Source organism: Sturnus vulgaris, chromosome 3, assembly GCF_052056855.1.
Source record: "Sturnus vulgaris isolate bStuVul1 chromosome 3, bStuVul1.hap1, whole genome shotgun sequence".
Classification (NCBI taxonomy): Eukaryota; Metazoa; Chordata; class Aves; order Passeriformes; family Sturnidae; genus Sturnus; species Sturnus vulgaris.
The window spans coordinates 76,172,037-76,189,668 of NC_142245.1; the positions used below are offsets into that span (position 1 = coordinate 76,172,037).

Consider the following 17,632-nt stretch of genomic DNA (forward strand, 5'->3'; position numbering starts at 1 on the left):
TCCTGTATCAGAAGTCAGCTGAACTCACAGGATTAATTCAGAATCATTTTAGGATTAAATGAGAACAACAGAGGGCTTAGATCAATGGACCACCAGAAAACTTTAAGTGGTTCAAACTGAAGCACTGGTAAAAAGGAGGGTATATGTACATATACAAGAAGTTCTACAAAAAAGAATGATGTCTCATGGTCTCAGGTGGCCTGTTTAAGTCTGATGCTGAGTTACTGAATGTTTTCAGATCACTTCAGTCTATTCATATTTATGAAGTGTTGTGGTGTTTTTTTGATTGTCTGTTTTGTGTTGGGGGAAGGGAGAGGATGTTTACTCAGTTTTAAAATACCAAGGCCTTCTCCACCTCTGAATATTTCCATGTATGAATATAAGATTTGCATATAATCCAGTCTAAGACTGTCTAATTGCAGCTTCCTTTTTCTGTAGCAGAAGGAAGAGACAAGATAACTGTTGATGCAAATGGAACAAATCAAAACATATCAGCAAATCCTCTTTGGTACAAAACAATTCAATTGATTTCAACTCTGTGAGACTATCAATTTATATTGCCAGAGAATCTATATATGTGTTTATAGAAGGTGACTTTACAGAGAGTCATCTCAGCATAAATCAAAGTGAGGATTTTTTTTTAAGGGTGAATAACCCATCATCTTTCCAGCACAATCATGTAATTCACTGCATATATGTACTATGCAGCAGCTGTGTGGCTGAGATCCTCTCCTTTCTCTGCCCAACCTACTCCTGCACCTTGGGCACCTGTAAACCACCTTGCAGACTGTTTGCTCTAATCTAGCCTGCTCTTTTAGAAAGACAACAACTAAAACATTGCTTCTAGAAGAAGGCTGGCCAAAAAGGAATAACATAGGGATAGCATGTATCTGAATTTTACTGCCTCTCTGGCAGTTTAGGTTTCACATGGACATGCCCTAAATACATTCCAAAAGGACTCATTCAAATTATTCTTTTTTCTTCAGCTGTTCTGTTTGTGGAATCCAACTCATATTCTAAATTACAGTTATCAAGAAATCTAGCCTGCTAAAACACAAGATAATTATTTTTAATGGTTATTTCTATTCTGTAATTTCCATAGCAAAGTAACAAAAACTAGTGCAAGTACAATATATTAATGATACCCTGAGATGGTTTCTCTTAACTTCTATTTTTATTAGCCTCTCTGCCAGAGTTGTAAACCAAGACCTTCATTCCTCTTGCTTTTTTCACCATCATCCACAGGACTATTTCATTCAATAGAAACGTATCTGGGATTTTAAACTGAGTTCTATCATAATCTATTTTCCAACTCAGTGATCAAAGTGAAAAATCAATTATTCTGTAACCCTTGTGCTAATAACATATGAAGAATGCATATATATGAAAGGCAATTTAACTGGAATTTATGAATGAAAATACATAGAATAATCAAACATAATACGATTGATTATTTACAGTGATATTGTCAGTTGATAAATTTAATAGCTATAAAAGCAAGTTCTGATTCTGTTCTACTGCAGAAACATGGCAGCAAAGGGGGAACAGAACTGGAATGATAAGGTGTTCCTGTCATATCAGGGACTTTTCTGAGCTCCCAGATCACTATTAACTACTCTGTAAAAAAGAACCACCAGCATATTACACTGCTGCAAAGTTCTGCAGAAAACCAATTCAGCTAATAAATTCTGCAGAGTGTTCTTTCTGAAAAAAAACATGTTCTTCTCCCAGAAAGTAATTAAATTATAAATGACAAATTCTCCATTGCAACAATAGCTGGTACAAACAAATGAGAAAGGCTACACTGGGAAAGAGACAGAAGGGAAGGCAGAAAGATGAATTTGGAGAGAATTCTTGGAAGACATTTCACGTAACTGGAAAAGTCATATGTCCTGAACAGTGGAACACTACACAGATTCAAAACTATCACCAGCCACCATTGCAGATGCATAAATGTAAAAAAACCAGTTGCTTCCACAATCAAAAATCCCAAGTATAGACTAAGGCATAAATAAGGAAATATATGAGGAGACTGGGCCTCCAATCAAAACCAGGCACAGTTTTCCTTATCTGAGATAAGAAGCAACAAAAAGGTAATATTTTTCAGATTATACCATGGATATGTACTTAATAACATGAATTCCTATCTAATGAACAAAATTATTAGTTTTACTTTTTTTCTGCTTTCTTAACTGAATCTTTGGTAAACATCATCCTAAATGTTAATAACTTCCTACACACTCCCAAGTACTATACCTCAGGCACCTCTCAGATGGCATCCTTCAGTCTTCTGAATATCAAAACTTATAATCCTCTAGAGAAAGCTGCGAGTGTTCCAGCTAGAAAAAGAGAATGGAGAAGAATATTAAAATTCAAAGCATACACAGCCTCTGCCTTAAAGATCAATACTTTCAGGATGTGCAATTCAAAAGCAAGTTTCACTGTCTAGATTTGAGTACAGTCTGAAAGTGGCCTTTCCTTTAATCTTTTTTAGAGGTTCACACCCTGCCATCTAAATGTCCTGCACCTACTGCCTTTGAGGAAAGCTTCCCACAAATTCAGGAACCCATATAATTTCAAAAAAGCTAGAGTGAGGAGGGAAGTAACTGTACCGAAAATCCTTCAATATGAAGAACAAGCCAAAGGCATGCATTAGTGTTTGCTTACTTCCCAGAATAACACACAGTTTTTATGTTCAATGATCCTAAGGGTCTTTTCCAACCTAAATGACTCTATAATGACTCATTCTGGTAAATATAAACAGTATAGTACAATCATTTTTATAAAGACAACAGGTCTTTCTTTTAAAGGGCAAAATACTGAAGTGACCATATAAATAAACACATAGCTCTTTATTTATAAATAAGATATAGCTGAAGTGTCCACAGACCAAGTTATTGAAAATGGGGTTGTACAGCAAATTTTTAACTGGTGTAGTGGCCAGCACAGCTGACAAGACAGTTCAACTTTATATCAGCACTATAAAAGAAAAAATACACTTTAATAGAATAGTCAAAAAAGAAAAGTACACTACTTTGACTGCTTATTTAAACCATGTGTGGATTCTTTAATGTAACTCAGTAACACTGAAGTAATACAATTCAGCAAAATATGAAGAATGGAAAGATTTCCATCTTTTTATCCCTTTTCCAAAAAGACTGCAATTCTGAGCAGAGCAGTGAAGTCACAGAGAACTTATGCTGATGATTCAGTGGGAAATGGGTATGCAGTGCTTTCTAAAGGTGGTTTCAGAACATTTTACTCTCACCATCAACAATCACCATTCTAGTTCTATCAAGACAATTCACCTTATCCTTCAAGAGATAGAAAAACACAGCATATCAAGTTGGTGCTTTTAACTAAGGAAGCAAACACTTTTCTGATCAATGCACCTGCTCTTGTATACACCCATACGTCAATACTGATGCCTGCCCTTTGGAAATCCTACACCATCCAGAGACTGGTAAGTAATTCAACCTTCCTCTAAACTTTAAGAGGTCCAAACTCTCTGGCCCACACCCAGAAAAAAACCCCAAACTACAAGCAGCAGTAAGAGCAAACAGAGGAAGGACAAAGACCTGCAGGGAAAAGCATTCCTTCTACAGTAATTAAGGCATATGCATCAAAGAATTAACAAAATATTCAAACACTCCCACACTGCATTCAGTGTTTTTACCCTAACAAATCAATCTTCTCTAAACTTTGGCACTCCTCCTTTCTCTTCCAAAGCTCCAGCTCTGCATGCCTCACTTAAATGTAAACCATGTACACAAGAGTGTAGTGTGTAAATCATTAAATCAATACTGCACTGATTTTATTTAGCCATATAGAATTAAGGCAGCTGAACATTTTTAATAACTAAAATCTGAAAGCATTACTTATCCTCACTGAAAAAAAATAAATAAAGGAAACACTTCTACCTGTTGCATAGATATGCTGTGCCAGAACAGTTCTAAAATCATTTGCACCAAGAGTTTATTTCTATTTCAGACAGCTGGATACATCTCCATTATATAAAGTGTGACTGGTACCTAAGGAAACTCTTTGCATTAGAATGTTTAAGACATAATATTGTCTTTCTATTTAACTACTTTAAGTAATCAAATCGGTTTAAAAGATTGCTTTATAAACTTAAGAATAAGATTTTTGGTTGAAATTGAAAACTTTAAATCCATGTAAATCCTTCTATTATAGTGAAATACTCCTTAATGCTGGAAATTGACAGGAAAAATATAAGCTAGATAGAAAATGCTCATTACATCCTAGGTTTGAGATACATGCTAAAATTGCCAAAACCCGATTTTAAAAAATAATATATTATTTCACTCTTTGTGATTTTGTGATGAACACTAATCCCCAATACTATAGTATTTTACATCTAAAATTTATGTTCTTATTGCTTCATTATTTTTTTTCACATCCAAGAAAAGTGCTAAAATTAAAAATTTGCAAATGAATAAAACTAGTAATGATCCAGCTAGCACTGGAAGAAGATAATATTTTGATAGACAATGGTGTACCATTCCTAAATGGAAAAAAGAAAAACCCTCAACAGTAGTTTCATATGTAAACATTTCAAAGGTCAGCAATTCAAAAGAAATCACACCATCCATACAAATGATTATAACAAACTAATACATCAAAACAGTGTTTGCTCTGTTTGCCTGACAAAATGTCAGTCTTTCCATTTATATTTTTGTCACAGTCTTATGTCACAGCAAAATAAACAGTAGGTTTTTTTCACTCTCAGGAAATCTTGGAATGAAGTGACACTCTACTGCATCCATTGCACATTGTTAGGCTATGCCACTTCTTTAATCTAAATTACCAGTGGAGTTCAGGAATTATTTGTTCAAAGATTGCTTAAAAAATATATTTAAGCAGGCAATATTTCTTCCTTTATTTTAATTGGCTATAACACTGGTTTGGAAATATTAGACAAAGTAGTTTAGTATCCAGAAGTATTTATTGGCAGAATGCACGTGCCCTTTTCCAGAAAAAGTCTCATTCATTTAAATGAATCTTGAGGAGCCAATACCACGTTCACAGTTTATACAGCATGCATAAGAGGCACTGAAAGAATTTCAGTTACACCTTTTCTCATCCTTTTGGTGGGTTCATTTGGGGGGGGGGGGGGGTATTTGTTTTTCCTGTATCATTTACAAACAAACTGAAGGCGAGAACATATTTCTGATTAATTCTTGAAAATACAAGCCACCAGAATATGGATTAGATTAAGGGGGGAAGGGTTTAGGAGATCAAAATAAAACTCGTATTTAATCTACTTTCTGAAAGAAACCTAAATGTCTCCAAATTCACTATTTCCTCCCCCTTGAAGTAACAAGCTTTTTTTTTTTTTGTTCACGTATGATTTTACAAAGTTGCCCAAACCCCAAACCATAGTCCAGATCATTACAGAACTTATTCTGTTGCATAAACAGGCTCTGTATTTTGTACTTGGTACCTAAGAAACAATTTTACCAGTCTATTTATGCTTCCTTTGTCTTGCAAACTAGTAAAAATGTATATTCATAATGGAAATGACAATCTATTAACAATGCCTGAAAACACGCAGGTTTTCTACATAATTCAAGCTTATATAAAATAATTACCACGTTGGTGGTTTCATCAATAATTTTCCCATTTGCTCTAAGTAAATAAGAATTGAGTTACAATGAACTTCAGTGTGAACTTACTTACCGAACATGATATAAGCATTATTTTTGCTAGGTCAAAAATGAAATTATTTTAAAATCCTGACTTTAAACGTGTTCTTAATACAAAAATAAAAGAGCATTTGACACAAAGCTTGTCCTCTCTTCTTCACTAAGGTAATTACTTCTTAGGTGGGAGTTACTAAACTACCTCACTCCCATTCCCTGAGCGCCAGCCTAGGTTTAGGGGAAAGCAAGGGTTGTATTACCTATGTAGGAATCAGAAAAACCCTACTTAACTGCCTCCACGGCTCTAGGTAACACACTGTGCTATCGTGGGAGAGGTGAGACTCTGCCCTTCTCAGATATTTGGTGAGACTGACAAATAATAAAAGTGAGAAAAATCAAAGTGAAACACAGGCGACTAACAATTCACAGAGTTCAGCTTAATACAGTATTCAAGAGATACTAAAAGACAGAAGAGATGCTCTCTTGCAAACATGGCCAGGATCAGAACTCCTTCAAAGGACAGGGTGGAAAATTAGAGAGCATTTGGTGCCTTTTATCCCACATAAAGAAGATAGCTTAACTGTGAAAAGCTGCAACACAAAATTTGAGCCAAATATCTTTCAAACAGTTCACTGAGATCCAGGCAGCCAACATACATAATTCTTCACTGCAGGCAGATGCAATCTCTGCTCTTGTGATGATGCACATTTGGAGAGAGGTAGAAGAGCCAAGAACCCCTGGGGATGTCTTCAAGAAGCCACTGCTCCACTCCTCACAACAGCCCCTGGTGCTTCAGAGCCACTCACGAGTGGCAGGAGACCGACCTGCCTCTCTGGGGAGATCGCTGGTACCCATCTCTTAATACAGGATGCAGTGAGGATTTTGGGAACTCTGGAGTCCTTTACACTGGTACCATTTAAAGCAGCTTTCACCTAGCTCATCACAAATAAAGTCGCTGATCTTCTGTTTACCACTAAGCTTCACAGAATGGCACTGCATTATTTAGGTACTGCTCTGCCTTTAAAGTCCTCCAGTGTATGAAAAGCCCTCTAATTTCTCCTTTAATTTTTTACTTTGAATTGGGAAAGCCACTCATTTATCTATTACCACATTACTTAAAACAATACTGCTTATCAAAAATACATTTCAAAGAATTAATTTTACCTCACTCAAACCCTGAGTATTTAAGTACAGATTTTAATCTTATTTCACACAGGTAGCTTTTAGTTACATTCCTAAACCTGTCAGTAACCATAAAAAAACTGTTGATACAAAAAACTTCATATTAAATTTGGGTTTTTTTCATTTCTGTAAGTACAGATAATGTATATTTTCAGATAACAGTATTTCATTTTGATATATTTATTAACATTGTTAATTATGACTGCTGTTATGTTGGAAAAAAGTAACTCAACATTACTTATCTTAAATTTGCTGTGTGCCAAACTAGCTTATATAGAAATTTATTAAAATTCACATGCTCAAGAACTGGTTAAAAAGACTAAAAATACTGAATAAATAAATATTTTTTTAAATATTTTGCATTTCCAAGTAGTATCTTCAGTTAATGGTCTTCTTTCCCTCAAGTCACTCCTTTTCCAAGTGTGTATTTTAAGTATTGAAAAACACTTCCACTTAAACCCATACCACTTCAAGTTAGATGCATGGAAAAACTGAAGGGATCATGAGCTCTTTCCTGCAAAAAAATTCAAATTTTGAACCAACTGGATAAGTCATGAAGATAAAGCATTTGCATACAGTGAAATGGTATTTTCACTTTGACAGCTCCAAATATCTGGTTTAAATTTGGCCTTTTTAAAAAAATAAAATACAACATTTATAAGCTAAGAGAAGTACACTATATTAATTTCATTTCAGAATGGCATCATAGCACATCCTGACAGAGGCTGTCATGGATACAGAACGAAACCATTAAGATTTACCCATGGCAATTTTCTGTTCTAGCTTGGAACCTTATTCACAGGAGCTTCTGCTTTTGCCTGTGGTTTTAATAAGTCAGAATAAATCATCCTTTTAAGCTGTACTTCACCTTCTCTCAAAGTAAGAGTCTCTTCAGAAACAAAACTATGGGTTTACTATTCACAGAAAATAAAGGACAACATTATCTTCTACTTTTTTAAATCACATCTCTGCCAAATTAATTTGTCAAAAGGAAAACACCTGGAAACATTTAAAGTTTGACTGCAAACCTGCTCTTCTGATTATATGAACACACTTTTTCCATATGCCTGGGAGACAACACTTTCCTCTTTTCATTGAGATCTTTGAGAATTGAAATATGTTTCTCATTCCATAAAAATGTTCAAGAATGTCAAGTGTGAGAAAAACTCTGCCACTGCCCAATGTTGTCAGTGAAACCATCACTCAGCTCAAACACAAGTTGCTCATCTAATTTAGTGCCTCAAAGCAGTGACTTTCAAGAAAAAAAACTTTCATAGTACTGAAAAAACCCCACTTAGATTTAATGCAAATTACAATATTAAGGGAATAAAAAAATTGAAAACCTGGATTTGTTTGTGGAAACAGAAGTCAGTCAAAACACCTCAAGAAAAAATTCTGCAAAATAAATATAAAATAAAACCACAAAAAATTCAAACTGCTACAGTCTTCTGATTAACTACAAACTATTTTCTTGTGAGACTGGAAAGGTCATTGTTATCTTCAGGCCATCAGCTATAGTCAATTAGAATAATGAGGTTTATTTTCTATTACTACCACATTACCATCTGACTTCACAGACTAATTAGGATCTTAAACCAAAAAATATAAAATGAAATCACAGGGCTAAAGGCTGTATGAGTAGAACAACATCTTTGTATCTTCTTTGTGGTGTTATATCTTCTACATATCTCAATATATCAGCATTTGACAATTTTTTTCTGAATACACATTCAGATAAAATGAAAATCCAGGTTCACAGTCACCTGTGTAACTTAAGGCGTATTTTACCTAAACTACCACCTGAGAAAGAGGTTGTTACATTCCAGAGATAAAACCATAGACAATCACAAAACTCAAGGGGAAACTACACAGATGAAGTTTGATGATTTTGAAGACAAGGTTTGCTTCCACAGTTTCACATATTTCATTTGAAAAAAGGTAACAGTTTTATTCAAGTGTAGTAACATACCTTTGTGCACTATTGTCTTAGCTTTTCAGAGCACTCACTGTTGCTGTCATTTAAGCTATGACACTAATTACTCACCTGCTGAAAGGAGCAGAACATAACTTACAGCAGATTCATTTATCATGATTGGGAGAAAAAAATTACAACTTGATCCTGATCTTATTGAAGAAATCTCAACCCATGACAGGAGACTGGACCAGATAACCTTCAAGGGTCTCTTCCAACCCAAACTATTCTATTTTTCTATGAACTTATTTTCTAATCTTTCTGAAAGTTAGGCAACAAATATGCAAAGCACTCTCAAAATGAAGTATCTAAACTTCAACAGGGCCTCACTCAGATAAGCCTTAGATTTTTAACTTTCACAACCATCAAGATGCTTTTATTGAACACAATTATTCTTTTCTAGAGTATTAAGAGTCAAAAATACATAAACATGTTTTTGAAACCACTTCAAATCTGCATATAGACTATTTACACCAGATACACAGTACTGTAGTCTACAAGCTTTGCGATTGGGCCACATGAACTTTTCATATCTATGACTGAAACATAAAAAACCACACAAAAATACTAAGAAAAGTGTGATTTCTCAATAGTGTATAGTCTTGCATTACTGAGGTGATCAGTTATGTGTCTACATGGCATTTCCAGTGAACAAGTACTTATATAATTCAATAAAATCACTGAGAGTTTATACATCTCTATGGGATCTGCAATAGCCCTTCAACATTCTCTGTGAAACAGCATTAAAGTTAAAAGGCTGTGACTACCAGCAGTTAAATAAACATGTACCTTCTAAGAATGGCCATCAGTAGCCACAGGGTGGCAGAACTATACTTCAATGTAACTTGTACCTCCAGGCCAGTGACAATATTTCAAATAGTAGGTTCCCCCCGCACCCTGCCCCTTACAGCATAATTACCAATAACATAAAATACTTGCTCTGTGTTCAGTGGGTGGTTTCAATGCCAGGAGTCAGAGGGGAAAAAAAAAATGTCTGTATGTAAAAGTACAACTACACAACAGTTCTATAAACATCAAAATACTGCAACAGGTTACTGACCTCCATGTTTCTATTTTGAAAAAAGATTCAAGTCATAGAGTAACTGATTATTAAAATCCCTATCAATTTTACCCCATATAGAATCAAAGAATCACAGAATGGATTGGGTTAGAAGGGCCCTTAAAGATCATATAGTTCCAACCCCCCATCCCATGGCCAGGGTCCACTAGACCAGGCTGCTCAAAGTCCCATTCAACCTGGCCTTCAACACTTTCGGGAATAGAGCATCCACAGTTTCTCTGTGCAATCTGTTCCAGTACCTCTCTGCTCTCTGAATAAAGAATTGCTCCCTGGCATCTAACCTAAACCCTGTAAAACCATACCCCTTGTCCTACCACCTGCCTATGTAAGTCAATCCCCCTCCTTTCTATAAGGCCCCTTACTCCAAGGCCACTGTGAGGCCAGGCTCCAAGTTATTCTCCAGGCTGAACAGTCCCAACTGTTTCAGCCTGTCTCTGCAGGACAGGTGCTCTAGCCCTTTTACCATCTTTGTGATCCTTCCCTGGACCCTTTTAACAAGTCACCATTCTTTGTGTTTAGGACCCAAGAACCAGACACAAATTGACTTATGGACTAGTCCTCCACTCTTCAAGGTAAGGGAACAAAGATATTTGCCAACACCTTTCTGTTAAGAGAAACTGACACCAAAACATTTCTGACAGCCTTAAGCAAATTGGGCAGTGTCATTCATCTTGATGAGGACAAGAGGAAAATGTCAAATGGGAAAGAAGTAGGAGGAGGAAACAAAAACATGGAGGAAGCTGGTGATGAAGACCAGCTACAGCTATTTCCTGGGTTTTCCTCTTTTGAAAAGAAACCACTTGTATTTTAGGAAAAATAGAGTTTCCATCATGTACATATTTTGTTACTCTAAGACCACGAATTCTTATATTCACCAGCAGCAACACGTTTACACAGTCGCTGCCACCTCTAAAACTTCAGTGAGCCTAGCTAGACAAGTACACAGAGATGCCTGGTCTGGGAGAGCCAAAGTGGCACTGAAGATGTCAGACGGACTTTTTGCACCCACAGACAAAAATCTGCAAGAGCTTTGCTATACACATGGGACTGTACAAACCTTACCTGGACAAAGGAGAAAGCTCTTACCATACCACTAGAAGGACAAATGCTCTCAACTCAAGAGGGGCATCAATAGGCAGATTTACTTAGGGGCCTTGTCCCTGCTCCCTATGAATGCAATCTGCCTGAGTGTGAGCTTTTAAAGCAGTTGGGAATGGTACCGTTTCTACCAGAGGAAGCTGTGGTTCACATATCTGCTGGGAACATAAGGGGAAAAATCAAGACACCTGACCTCTTATGCTGGAAAAAAGCTGAATGCCCTGCCCAAGCTGATGACAGAGTTAGTGGATTCTTTTTCTCCAAGGATTTTTCCAGAATCTAGATTTTATACTGGAGTATTTTACAGAAATAGGAGATCAGAGATAACCTTTTTTTTTTCATCCTTTACTCAACACATGCTTCATTTCTAGCACAGACTTAATTTAATGTTCCAAACCAGCTACCTAGAAAATGTTCTGATACTGACCACTGTCATTAAAACCCAGTGTCAATACAACAAATAAAAATTCCTCTCAGAGCAGGAGGGACATACCAGGTAGGGAGGGGAAGCGACAGGAAATACAGTCTAAAAAACTCACAGTGCAGATGCATATGATATATTTGTCGTGTTAGTCATAACTTTGACAACACGTCCTAAGAAACTCAGTTTAACGAAATACTTTTTACTAAAGTAAAATATCACTTTAATTAAGCTCTATCAAATAGGTTAATAGAGAAACATAAGTTATTGTTTGGAAACATCAGATTTGAATGTGCTCTATTCTCTGCTTTTCAGAGACAATCCAAGAATTCATACTTTAAATCCTTTGGGTACACACAGACTTAAAGACAGACTCAGATCCATTTTTAGGCAAATGATGCATCGATACTTCTTAGATTATTTAAACAAATGAAAAAAAACCCAAACAAAATCACAAAAAACCAAAACAAACAAACCAGAAGGTAAATTTCATAAGGAAAGTAAAAACTGGGGTTTTTTTAAACAATTTGCTGTCTAAATTCCCAAGGGCACCTCTGAAAGACTGCATAAGGCAGATGTGAAGAATTTAAAACTTGTATACATTTGATTGTTTCTATCACTTAAATTGAAATCTTGTTCTTCCCTTTATATACATGCAAGCAACTTGTAACTTGTTGAGTCCTTGTTCTAAAGCATGTGTCACTACCCAGACATTAAACTGGTAAGCTCAGCAAACCGCGAGTGTTTGTGAATTCTGCTCCTAGAACCAAACATCAGGGACTTGTAGAGACAGACCTACACGCCTAACTGAAGTTTGTGAATTGAATGCCAAGCACTAGGATCCCACAATATTTGAGAAAGCTAAACAGTGCCAAGCAGGAGGGGAAAAAGAAAAGGCACATGTTTCCTTGTTTCTAAAATAACATTTATTTTTTTAATTTTAAGGGCAATCATTACCTTATCAAAAACTACTAAGTGCTACAAATAGCAACTTTTAATTCAAGTCAAAACACTCTTTCTTCTCTAACTTAATGGAATTCCTGTTGAACACTAGAAAATGCCATTTACTGTGAGGAATTGTTAAACATCAGAACAGATTTCCCAGAGAGCTTGTGGAGTCTTCATTCTCAGAGAGATTCAAAACACCTCTGGACACTATCCTGGACAATCTGACCTAGCTGACCCTGCTTAAATAGGGGGCTTTGACTAAATTATGTCAAGAGATCCTTTCCAACCTAGACAATTCTGTGCTTTTTTGGGATTCTCTGTGATACAGCTGAGAAGACTGTGAACGTACTGCATGCATGCAAGAGCATATTAGTCCCATATGATCTACTTATTCCACATTCCAATCTTCTTGAAGACATTTTATCACATAAAAGGAAACAGAAGGGGCAAAAGGGGGAAAATCAAAACCATAGCAAATACACATGCCTCCACATCTCTGTTAGGTGTCCCAGTGAGGCACATTTATGAATTTTTCAGTCTTCTCCATTTCTTGGAACTGCCTAGGAATCCTTTTAACTCCTGTCTAGAAATAATACCAATCCAAACCAAATGTACTGTAGCACTAAATACTTATTTTGTCATAAGCAAATAGTTTTTTCCTTTTTTTTTAATTGGAAAACTTGGTAGCAATGCAAGTGCAACTACCGTTCCTGTGAAGTTTGATGATTATTTCACTTGATAAACAGAAAATAATAGTTTGTAAGCAATACATACAGGCACTTTTTAATTTTTTCCAATTAAACTCAATTAAGACTTGAATTCAGTTTATAATATACAGAAATGTACTGTTATTTCAGACCCTGTAGAGTATCTAAGTCATCTGTCTGGGGAGATGAGAAAGATGACATAGGACACACAGGACATCCTCCTCAGGTGGCACTAGACATTCCTACTCCAGGGAGTAAGCTGAGTCCTGAATGACTCCTGACAAAGAGAAAAAGAATTTATTTTCTTCAGCTAAGTTTCAGTGAGGGTGTTTTCAAAGTTTTCCAACAGATGGTTATCAACCAAAAAAACCCAAGCAATTTAAAGCACCTTGAATAAATTTCCAACAGTCACTAAAATTTTTGCTTTTAAATGTAATGCTTCTGATAATCAAAAGTAAAGCAACAAACTAGAATATGTCAGAATTGAGTCACACTAAGTAGCCTTCTTGAAAGATAGTTTTGCTAATTATGATGTCTGGGAAAGCCACTGCTCCCAGAGGCCACAGTGGACATCTCTATCAAAACTAGAGAAGAAAATCAAAACTAATGGAAACCAAAGGGACAACAGTGGCCTATTACTATCATATCTCAAAACCAATGAAGATTTCCCTGGATATGGTAGCAACAAAACTCTGCAAGAGAGCCCTGAAGAGATTTCTTCCTCCAAATCTCTTCTTCATGGACTCGTGTAAGGCCAAAATAGTCCCTTCTTTCGTAATAATGTTATTATTCTAAGAAGCCAAAGCTCTAACTAAAATTGAAAGAGCCACTTTTTTTTTAGCAGAGCACAGAGTTATCAAGCTTGTATTACACAGGTTTGGGCAGGGGGGTAGAGGGTGGTTCACTTCAGTGTTGGCTGGTTTGGGATTTTTTGGTAGTAGAAGAGAACTTCCATCACACAATTAATTTGACTAGATCTTATGTTGTTAACTGCTTTAACTGTGCAGTTTATCTATCGACAAGATCTCGCATTAGCATTTTTAATTATTTAAAAGACATTAAATATTGCTGGTACCAGCAGGATCAGAGATTAACTACTTAATAATCACTCTTTTTTGAGAGTAAAGCATTTGAATCCAGCTGCTATGAACCTTTAAACAAGCAAAAGCAACATTTGCTGACATAAAAGGGACAAGCAACTCCAGAAAAGAATGGTGATAAAATTAAACTGTGTATGTCCAACAAAACAATATTATTTTATACTAGACACCTTGCAAAATTTTAAAAAGTTAACTTACTTGGGAGAAATCTGAATTATTGTATTTTACTATATTATTCTGACTTGTATGCTGTATCAGAACACTTCCACATTATTTTTACTCCAGCTACTTTTTCATTAGTTTAGATTCCCAGCCTCTAACCCATATGGAAGCTATCTAGGTTGCTTTTATACTTGGACCACAGCAAATAATATAATTCAAATATATCACTGTTAGTACACCTTTAGAAGAATCAATGGGACAGCAGGATCCCTAAAATCAACTGAATTTCTAATCAGACACAGGTTGATTTAGGAAGGAAAATTCTAACTCAGGCTCTAACACTAGAGAATAGGTTTTTTGCAATCACAGATAAGCCATGATCAGAACATAAACACATTTAAAGGTATGAAATAGCCAAAATAAACCAGTCGTAGTGGTTTCCTTCCCTGTCACCAAATGTATCTCCTGGAATAAAACTGTATCTGAAGCTCTCACCTCACAAAAAAGAATAAAGTTTATAGGGCTAAAGATTACTGAGAGAAGCTTGAAAACATAATGTAACACCAGGCTTATGACTCCTACTGGGCAATGTCTGAATTAATGTGATTACTGACGTCTGGAAACTGACTTTTAGACTTTGAATGCTTGAGAATGACAATGCTAAGATTAAAAGCCGTTCAATGATATAACAAGTAGAAGCTTTCATCAGTGTCTTGAGCAGGGAACAGAGACACGCTGGCCCAAAAAATGCTGACTGGCATAAAGATGTCCTGAAGCACCCACTCACCCCCTCCAATGGCTGAGCCCAAGGATACTGCAGATACATCCAAGGACTAAGAGGATAATGAAATTGTGTTTGATTCCTCTTTACCAAATGGCACACACAAGAAGCTGGATTTGAACCAGAGAATCTGCTCCTCACCTTGCCAAGGAGCTGAGCCATTGTATTGTACATGATCCAGCACTCTAAGCACACATTCACTGTTTCTTTTCCATCTTTGGACAGTAAGATGCCTAGTGCAGCCAAGAACTGCAGGACTACTTTGGCCAGGTTTATTCATTTACCTTAGTTATTCAACACTACAGACACCCCCATCTAATTAGGAGACAACTGATCTCCAAAATATAAATAAATAGATAAATAAATAAATAAATAAAGTGTGGAAGATCGCTATCCCACCTTGCAAACCCTTTAACTTGTAGATCTGACAGTGTTGCCCATCACTGAGCATATAAAAGCTCTTGCATCACCACTAGGACTGGCTTCCTCACTAACTCGCTCTCAAGCTAACTCTTGGTTATATTTGAAAAATAAATACAAGTTTTTATCTATGTACTTATGCCAATTTAAAGATAATCAAATAAACTCTTGTCACCCATTTTCAGGAGAGAAAGAGCACAGTCTGCACACTAACTAGAACTAAAAGCTATTTATGAAATTCCTTCAGTAAGTGCTACTGGCAATACAAACTTTCTCAAAGATCAATCAATATCTGATGCAGCAATACTATTAGGACTCAATAGTTTCTGCAACTTATTACGAAGTAAACGTGGTCTTTGAAATCTATTTCTCACAGAAAGAGAGAATGCTGAATCTAGACTGGAATTTATTGACCTGCAGTTCCCAAGGGATTGCCACCTCACCTGCATTCAACGTAGCCCAATGCAGAGACCTGCAGACACGCAAGTAATTTCTCAACACATTGCTCACTCAAAATACTACACCAGAAATAGTGCTCCCACATGTTTTGCTAATTTTTTCAGAGCTAAGTAGGTATCTCTACACAGCACAGTCAACTTGTATGCCCCAATGGCAGTTTATGTGGAAGGTTTCATCTCTTCTGTAAAACCTATTGCTTTTTCCTACCATCACAGGTCACAAAGACATTTGAGCTATTAACAACAATTTCTCTGCCTGCTTGGTTCCAGTGGAACCCTACAACCAAAAGAGTCTCTGTGAAGACTCTCAGACTGCTGAAGACACATTTCCATTTCACACAGGGAGTAACTAAGAAAAAGGTTCAGCCTTAGTCGTGATTTTTATTACCATTTCATCAGTTCCATTTCTAGTCTGAGTCTAGTCTATCTTTTAAGGCTAGAGATTCTTTGGTATATTGTTGTGGTTGCATGAAAACTGCAAAAAAAAGTTGCAAAAAAAGTCCACATGAGTTATCAGCTACTAAGATACTCTGACATTACTCAATCACAAAAACTATGTGTCAGTATAAAATAAAAATGGATTTTGAGGTTTGGTACCATTTAACAACTATTTAAAACAAACCATAAATTGATGCTTCAGCTACCCAACTGGAGATGCTCTACTGCCTCCTTATCCTATCCTATCACTTCATACCATAATGTTAGACTCAAAAAATCCCAAGAACACCAAATAATAAGAAAAACAACTTCCTTATAGTAGATAATAATCTCATTAAGTACTAAAATACTTTCCTTGTAGGAAAAGATTTGCCAGAAGCTTTTTGAAAAAATTCTTTTCTTTACCTAACTACAAATACCCTTTTCAGTGAGTGCAAGATTGTTAACACTCAGAAACAGGTAGCAAATGTTCTTGGAAATATCTTCGGGAGATAAAAAAGACTCACAGCAATATTGAATACAGCTGAAGACTTTCACCCTTCTCTGATTTGGTTAAAATCATTTGCCCTTCTTTTCTTTAGATTTTCTAAAGACTGAAAACAGGAGAACATGAAATGTTACTGAAATTTATTGCAGGTTCACAAACAATGTTTTTCAGTATTTGAAAATTACTTGCTTCTTTTGTTCACAGTCTCTTCTGCCTTTGCAAACCATGAATAACAGCCCATCTTTTATTTGTTTTCAGTTTCTCACAGAACCAGTTTGTTATGACTGCTCTCTCCTACACAAAAGCTGGTAAGGGTTTCCAAACGCCCTTCTGTTTATTTATGGCAAGCTGCAGTGTAAACATTTGCTTACTACACATCAGTGCCAGAAATTGCTAAATAAACCCACTGTTTTAACACCTTTTACCCCCGACTATATGAAAGAAAACTAAACACTTGCAGTCCACATGCCTTTCTCTAGTCTGCATATATTCATCACAGGTCAAAGCAACTTTCTCTTCTTTCGAGACAGAATGGGTACAAGTTCAGCAGCACTGCTGGCTTCCATACTTCCTTCTTTTGCCTGACCTGGTTTAAAAGTATAAGAGAAACTTCTGTGGGGCTGCTTTTTGATTTTTAGGGGGAGGTTTTTTTATTTTTCTTAAAGGCCCTAGGAGACATGCTGGTGATCTAGTCCCCAACACCCCTCCACAAAC

General features: G+C 36.2%; 1 protein-coding gene across 1 annotated transcript in view; it reads right to left on the reverse strand.

Annotated features, from left to right (window-relative positions):
* Nucleotides 1–17,632, reverse strand: part of KLHL32 (kelch like family member 32) — a 116,684-nt gene that overhangs the window by 91,112 nt on the left and 7,940 nt on the right. The window contains exon 2 of the mRNA XM_014883642.2: nucleotides 2,257–2,339. Within this exon, the coding sequence (XP_014739128.1) occupies nucleotides 2,257–2,279 (23 nt within the window). The 5' untranslated portion in view covers nucleotides 2,280–2,339. The remainder of the gene's footprint in view (nucleotides 1–2,256; nucleotides 2,340–17,632) is intronic.